General features: G+C 41.3%; 1 protein-coding gene across 1 annotated transcript in view; it reads left to right on the forward strand.

Annotated features, from left to right (window-relative positions):
* The window catches only part of LOC107557900 (1-phosphatidylinositol 4,5-bisphosphate phosphodiesterase beta-1-like), a 99,024-nt gene that overhangs the window by 14,166 nt on the left and 76,213 nt on the right, over positions 1 to 8,645 (forward strand). The window contains exon 3 of the mRNA XM_016241476.1: positions 7,099 to 7,167. Within this exon, the coding sequence (XP_016096962.1) occupies positions 7,099 to 7,167 (69 nt within the window). The remainder of the gene's footprint in view (positions 1 to 7,098; positions 7,168 to 8,645) is intronic.

Genomic DNA, 8,645 nt, shown 5'->3' on the forward strand with positions numbered 1-8,645 from the left:
GTGTTTAGTGTGTGTGTGTGTGTGTGTGTGTGTGCGCAACCCTCTACATTGCAAGTAAATCACTCGCATATGCGACTAAATCTGTACTCTGGGCGGCTAAATGATGTCTAATATTAGCCAATGGCTAATCAATTCTCAGATTTTACTCGCCAGTGTGTGAGTTGGAGGCTGAGTATATGATTAGCACAGATATATTTTCACTCACAGAACACTCTGACTGAGCGCTTCAGAGTTTCACTCTCCGTCAAGCGATCTGTGATATTTTTCAGTTCATCTGAATGGATGCGCAGCGCACCTGTGTTTGTGTATTTGGCGTAACGTAAAATCTAGTGTGAAGGTGCACGACTCGCCGTCGCTTTCTCTCACACGAGCAAAGAGCGAGAGTCTTACATAACTGAGAAAGAAAGAGAGAGAGGATTTAGTGTGTGTGAGAGAGAAAGGCACTTTAAACTGTGCATGCTGCTATATCAGTACAGCTTTGCTGTTGACAAGTTACATGATTTAATAAATATTTTAACTCCTAATCTACCACTAAAGTGAGAAATGTGTCAAACTAACAGATAATCAAAGTAACACTACTGCTCAACACTGATTGAGTCAGAGAGGATGGCTTTGATTATCATTATAAATGGGAAAAAAACATCAAATGCAAATAAATAAATAATGTATTATTTGCATTTAGACATCTCTCATTCCAAACTTACATGGAAAAACCAAAATTACTGCTGCCTTCTCTGTGCTGTAAGATCAGTACATAGGCATCTATATTATTAAAAGTTTTCAGCAAACTAATGCTGATTTGAATAGATTCAAAACAGCGAACTGTACAGCAGCGGGCTGACTTTCATTTTTCGGTGTGGATTTGCATCACACTAAACAGACCGTTGACTCAAAGCGTGAGATCTTACAATGGCTGCAGCAGGAGACGGTCAGGACATGTTTGTTAAAGATCTGCGCTTGTAAGTGAAAGTACCACCATTATGCCCTTGAGAAAGACACTTAACTTAAGCTGAGGTTACTCCTCCATTCAGGACGTGTGAATTTGACCTGGTGTAGCTAGTGCATTAGTGTGTCAATAAAGCAGAAGGACAATAGTAAACACTCAATCTTCAGTTAAAGGCAGTTCATCATTGAATTCAGTGATGTCATCATCCAGCTCAGTTCAGTTTAAATAGTGTCTGTGCAATCAAGTCCACGATATCGCTGGAAATTAAGTGTCCCCAACTAAGCAAGCCAGAGGAACCAAACCTCCATCGCTGACAGAATGGAGAAAAAACCTTGGGAGAAACCAGGCTCAGTCGGGGCCAGTTCTCCTCTGAGAAAGAAAAGTCACTTAAAATGAGATTGGATTTGGATTAAGTGTTTCAGACGCTTCAGTCTGATTTGGTGAACTGGTTCATATATCATTAGGTATTCATTTTTTGTTCCCTTATACACTTTTTTTTTATCTCAAAGTGACGGTAGCCACTGACTTGCATTTTATGAATCACCAAAGAACCTGGTTTCAGCTAAAAATCTTCTTCACTGATCTGCTGAAGAGAAAAGTCACCTACATCTTGGATGGCCTGAGGGTGAGTAAATTAACAGCAAATTTACACTTTTAGATCAAGGGTGCCCAATCCTGTTCCTGGAGATCCAGGTACCTGCAGACTTCAGTTCCAGCCCGGCTCCAACACAGCTGTCTGTAATTACCAAGTGCTCCTGAGGAGATTAATTAGCTGCTTCAGGTGTGTTTGATCAGGGCTGGAGCTGAACTTGGCAGGACCGTAGATCTCCAGGAACAGGATTGGGCAGCCCCGCTTTCAGGTGAGCTGTCCTTTTCAAGGCACGGTTCAGCCAAAGCACACGTTACATTGGCCTCTGTGAGCGTTTGGTCAAAAATTGAGCTCAGAGATGTCAGATGTCAGGAAGGGCTGATGTTTATTGTCCATCAACAGTCGTAATTCTCACTGAAATCATGCTGCTATTGCCAGAATCACATTATAATACTTATTTTAGTCTACAGCAGGACTACCTTACTCACATGGAAATGTGCAGCCATACATGCAGCATTCGCTCCTGTAGTGATCATTGTCCTGCTGCTGTAAAGATGGAACAAGTTTTTCCACAACATTTCCAACATTTCTTAACTCGACACACAGGTAGATTTTTAGACGGTTCGTGAGTAGTAGCACTTCTGCTAGATTTTTACATTTAAATGCTTATTAACTTAAAAAATACTTTGAAAGTGTAACACATCGTTACACCGAGTCCTTTGATCCCTGGCTGTGTTATAATCTTTTTAAAAGGCCAGTCTAAATCTAGCTTTCCATTCTTCAAAGGTCTTTTAATGCCCAGGTAGCAGAATCCAATTTCTCCTCACCGTCACACTGTTCTCTGGTTTGTATTAAAGTTAATCCAAGATCTGAACACCAGCCTCCAGTCTGCTGGGGAGAGACGCTTTATTCACACAGTCTTAATTAATCCTCATTTCAAAATCTGATAACAAGGTTTTTGATGAATAGATTTTGTAGAAACAGCACTTTTGATTTTCGTTTATGTGACTTTGATTTAACTCACTGGAGATTGCTTCATGTCCCTGTTTGAGGTTTTGCATGTATGGAACCAGGATAAGGTGATGTTTTTCACACTTTACAGTAACTAGTGTTTCGGTGACGACTCAATCTGAACCCTGGAGGATTTGAGGTAGTTTAGCTGATCTGTGATGGTTGAAGGACTGGAGGAGAGTTTTTGGTTGTTCCTTCCTTTTCCCTTGATCCTCTTCTTTTGCTCCATTTCTGCTTTCTCTTTTAAGTGTGTCAGAGATGTAGGTCACACGTCTTTTTTTCTCGTTAGCAGTCAATTCAATTTGGAGAACGATAAGAGGGTATCAAATTTAAACGGCAAGCAGGTGCTTTGGGGCCCGGAGCTGACACACGGGCCTGTCATACCTAAAATACTGGCCCCCTGCGTCATTGTTCCTCGAGAGAGAAGGGAGAGAACAAGAAACTGATAACAACAGCCATTACATCCAGCATTAAAGTAGAAACAAATAGAACGAACAATGGCATGTCACAAGAATAGTTTAAGCATCAGAAACCTATCTGCAGAAATAACGTCTTCAGAGCACAAGGTTTGGCTTCTGTGTCTTTGTCTCTAACTCCAGAGAACTGTGACAGCTTCTCCAAGATACTGCAAACAACCTATCTGCATGAAAAATACGGTACTGTTAAGACTTTCGAAAAAATGCTGCAAAGTGAGGATGTTTTTTCAGGTTTTATTTTCCTTTAAAATCTCCTTTGGTAACACTTCACACAGCCTTAAGGCAGTTTGCATGTAGTTTGTTTCAAGCATATATTTATACATAGATTATAAACCCTCCAAGATCTACACAAATATAACAGATAAAAGATCTTATTCTTTTATTTAATATCAAAAGATCATCCTGTTAATCCTTCATATTGTGTGTAATAGTTGTATGAGACCCTTGTTCTAGTGAAAGCTGGATCTCCTCGTCATACAGTCACTGTTGAGAAGAGCTCAAACGTGCAGAAAAACTAAGAATGTGCCGGAGCTGGAGGATTTTTCTGAAGGGCATAAGGAACAACTATCACAGAAATCAATGCAAATTGAATCTTTATTGTTTTAACAAAGGGTGCACCGATAGAGTCTCTGTATTGTGGACATGTAGTGAGAGAACATGATATTGTGATTCACAGGGTTATTCTGAAGCTGAACTGTGGCTAACAGGGCTGCTTGTCATACCGTATAGGACTAATTTAGATCCTGAGGCACAGTTGAGTCTCCCCCGTGCTTACCAAAGCTCTGCTACCACAAAGACATCGGCTGGTTTACTGGTGGTTTTGGTTGACGTTACCTGAAGCATGGCAGACGGCACAGGATAGTGTTGCGCTGGCGTAACGAGAGCAGAGTTTTAAATAGATGGAGACTGACCTTGATACAGCAGGTAATGATGCTGCTGACGTACACGTTGCTTTGACAGCATGTCTGCTGCTGACTGTACAAATTCTGTCGTTCTTTTCTCTTCCTGACAGTGAAGGATTGTTCTGGTCACGTCAGTCCATATTCCAACTCAGGTGTATATACAGATGTGATGAACTTTATACACATACATCTGTTTGGGTATTGCTCGCGTGCCAGTGACTATCCCTCTATAGGTGCCATAGGTTAACAATGCCTGTTTCCTCTGTTCCAAGATTTTATATTTAACTGCCCCCAAATATCACATTTAAAACTGGGTGGTTTGTAGTCAGAATATATTACAATGCAGTCAGAACTTTATGTGAATAGTAAGAAGTCTGACTACACTCATATGCTGTGATTTGGTTTTCGATGCAAATGTAAAAGTTCCAGGCCTTCACAATAACTCACTGCCACCCTAAAGAAGACCATCTACAGATCTGTCCCATCATGTGATGAAAAACCTTCTGGCTTAAGACATAAAGGCCCGGTTTCACAAACGGGGCTTAGCTTAAGCCAGGACTAGGCCTTAGTTAAATTAAGATATTTAAGCAACTTTTACAAAAATGCCTTAGAAGAAAACATTAGAGGTGCATCTTGACACAGAACAATGAGACTGACATATTTTAAGATATGTCAGAGCAAGATATTTTCAGTTGAGACAGCTCAAACATGCATTTTAGCCTGGGACTAGCTTAAGCCTTGTCTGTGAAACTGGGGGTAAAAGTCCTCTTCCCCAGATATAATCAGCTTCCTTTTGATTCATTTGAGTTTAAAGCGGAGGGTCTCCCTCAATCAATGTAGTGTTGGCTGTTTGCAGTGGGAGGTGTTTCCAGTCAAAGGTTAGCATTTCCAGCCTCAGCATAAAGGTCCTGCTTTGAAGTGTGTTTAAAAAGCCCCAGCGCTGTGTGAAGCTGCCAGTCGTACCGCCCCAGTGTGTGTGTGTGTGTGTGTGTGTGTGTGTGTGTGTGAATAATCATCTCTCCCATTGCAGGAGATACACAGTGGGGCCACATGAGTTCAAATACATTTAACTCTACAGCTGCTCATTATGTATTCATAAGAATGGAAATGTGGTTACAGTACCTCTAAAAACAATGCAAGGACAGTTTAGTTTTGTTGGTAGATGTTACACAACCATATGCAAACTTTACAGCTCCCTCGACCATTTCCCTTGTCCTTTATCAATTATTTAAGTAATACACAAAATCAGATAATTTTCAGTGCCAGCAACTGCTGCTCTCCTACATCTTGATGTTTTGCTCTGTATAGACAGAATGCACCATTAACATCACAAACCCTCTTATTACTCACAGAAACTGTTCTGTTTTCATTTCCTTCTCGGCAGGTCAATAAAACTGCACCATTGCACTCATGAGAAGCTAGGAAATATATTTGCATACAGGCACATGTGGTTTTCTGTAATGTGTAACCAGATTTTTTTTTTGACTCCGCATAGTCACAAGAGACTATATTAATGACAATCGTATGTTTAGGTGACATTTGGGTAAATCGACATAACAGAAGGGAATATATGGTTCTGCTCAAGGGTATCACATTAATTCAGCGTGGCTCAAAGAATACACTTCATGACTATCTGTTAAAGAACCCACCGAACGCTGTCAAATCCCTCTGTTGACTCTTGAACTTTGGACTTTGTTTCCTGGTGGACTGATATAAAGCTGTGCATTCAAACTACAGGAGCTTCCCTACAGCAGCGATCCGACTGGAACCGGACATTTCAGCAGCTCTGCCATTTTAGTTAGCTATATGAATCAGCAGGTCATCCATCTGATGTCTAGCTTGATCATTTTGTGCTCTGGATGCAGAAACAGTGGCTACGTTTACATGTAAAAAAAAATCAATTCCGATTTGAAGCTTGTGACATATTAACACGCACATCAACCCGATCACTTTATTTAGCGTTCATGTAAACACTACATTCAGATTCATCAATCGGAATGAATTCAGTCCGATTGAACCAAAAATTGTGCATGTAAGCGTAGCCAGTGACGGGTAAAACAGATTAGAAGCGGTGCGCATCAACTTCAGTCATTAGCTCCTCCAAAATGTTGACGTTGAACAGAAATCAGCTATTTTCCACAGCCTGTAAATGTCAGTTTTCATCAGTATCCATTTCAGCTTTTGTGAACAGAAGACAGTGTGGAGGACAGGACTGGCCTCGTGTCATTGTGTCCTGGAGAGCGTCACTTGCACCTTTGCGTGTGGCTCTTTTATGAAACAGTTTATTTAAACGTTTGTCTCACTGTTTTAAACACTTCTCAGAGACGCAAACAAAAGGTTCTGAACCCTGACCTTAGTCAGCTGTAGAAAGCGTTATCATCGTATCATATGTTGATATGATAAAGCTACTGAACTTTGTTGTGGTTCAGTACAGTGGACTGCAGTAGACAACGTGATGTCCACATTTAGTATTTTCTTCTGGATCCAAACATGCATGATCTCACTGATAACACTATTGGTAACTGCTAACAGGAGTATTAAAAGTAAAGACATTTGAAGAAATGCTACATTCTGTCAACATTTGCTCTGTCTGAAGTCAGTGTTCAGAGGTGCGTGAAGACTATTCAGAAACATTCATTTTGTCTTCCACTGTAGAAACAAACAGGTTTGTGAGGAATTCTCATTCTTGGTAAACAAAGTTAAGAAATATCGCTGGATATGCACAGATGCACGTTTGTACATTCAGGATTGAAATTCGATCAATCCACAATGTCAAATGACTCACAACATGTTATAATAGCCGGTGATGTTTCTCTTGAGGCGTCTTTTCCCAGCAGTCTCTCCATATCTCTCGTTCTCAACATCAATAATGGATCTTTAAAGGTCCTTTAATCCCTGCTGATATTTAAGCTGTGGTTATAAAGTGAGCGTGGCATTACTCTGTAATGATTGGCTGACAACGGCCTTGACCTTCCTCTGACCCGTACGCTGTCACTTTAAGACACACAACATCAAAATCTTTTATTTCAAAAGAGCAAGAAGCAACCTGTTTCCCATCATATGTCATGATTATATTTATTTCGTTTTATTACATTATTGTCTTTCATAATTGTGCTGTGGACGCAAGTTTAAACACGCTGTTCTCATACTCATAAATCTCATTTGTGATTGCAGGAGACCGACCTGTTAGACGTGTCGCTCATCAAGGATACGAGAAATGGGAGATTTGCCAAGATGCCAAAGGTAATAATACAGCATTTACATGTGTTTCTGTGTTGATCATTTGTTCTCGCAGCCAAGAGCTGAGCTTGTGTTTGTACTACCACCCCACGAGATGAAACTGAACAAATGTTGTTGTCTGTTCATTCCTGCTGCAAATGCTGTATGATTATTAATTTAGGGACGTCCTGAGAGGAGTATGCTGACAAAAAGCAAAAGATATGCCAGTAAAATTTCCGGTTTCACAAACAGCTGAAGAAAACTGGACATCACGTATGTGAGTGCATGAAATACAAGCACAGATTTGCTTTAGCTGTCAGAAACAACACATTTGAGAGCGTCCAGCATCTCGCAGCAGTTGCGGTGGACAGAGAAGCGTTTAGATGATTGCACTTTGAAACTGGAAAGAGCCGATGGTTTCCGGTTCCCAGAATTCACGAGTGCTGATGTGAGAATAGCGTCATTGTAGAGCGCAGCGGTCTGAGACGTCGTGAGATGTTGAAGAGCATCACGAGAGCTGCTGAGGACTGATGAGATTATCCTGTTTACAGAGCAGCGGTGGCATAGGCCACTTCAACAGTCACTGCTCAGAATATGGAAAAACGCTGTTTCCCACGTCATGATAGTGGCCTTACAGCAGGGTCAAAGATTGATGGCTGGAGAGAGAGCCGTGTGTGTGCTTCACATCGTCTGAATGAAAGCATTTAGTCACACAGTATCTATGAACACTCGTGAACGCCATTTATAAAGATCAATGAGCTTTAGATACTTTGATTCGTAACACTCACAGAGGATTCAGCTCCAGATCAGTAGAATGATGAGCGTTTGAACAAGGGTTAAATGCTCCACCTCTCTTCCAAGCATCACATGATGTCCTGTTCAAAATCACTCGTCGGCCACATGCTCAGAGAACAGAACTTGCTTTTGCGTATGTGAGCGGGTTTGATTTTCCGTTTATGCATTGGCTTGCAGCAGTTGGTCCTGTGGCGCTGTCCATTCACATCATGACTCATGAAGTCACCTGACCTGAATATAAAACAGCCACCAGAAGATGATGGCATCAGGAAAACCCTGCCGTGAGATGAGTGTTGACTAAACTAGACTGCAGATGACAGAAGTTTCCTCACAGAACGCTCCTCTGGATGTGGTATAAGAGATATGGTAATACCGCAGTACTTTTAGTTTGTCAGGGTAATCCAGGCATCCTGTGCAGTGCATTGGTCAGGTAATGTAGGTTAATTAGCATATGCCCTCCCTCTCACGTTACATTAATTTGATGGATCTCTTTGCCCTTAAGAGAAAACAGCAGCTGTGGGCGCTCAGATTAATCATCCAAACACGTGTCATTGTTTGTGTGTTTGTCTGTGTGTGTGTGTGTGTTTGTCTCTCTGTGTGTGTGCGTGCGTGCGTGCGTGTGTGTGTGTGTCTGTCTCTCTGTGCGTGTTTGTCTCTGTGCATATGTGTGTGTTTGTCTCTCTGTGCGTATGTGTGTGTTTGTCTCT

This window comes from Sinocyclocheilus grahami, unplaced genomic scaffold, assembly GCF_001515645.1.
Source record: "Sinocyclocheilus grahami isolate Dianchi unplaced genomic scaffold, SAMN03320097.WGS_v1.1 scaffold623.1, whole genome shotgun sequence".
NCBI lineage: Eukaryota > Metazoa > Chordata > Actinopteri > Cypriniformes > Cyprinidae > Sinocyclocheilus > Sinocyclocheilus grahami.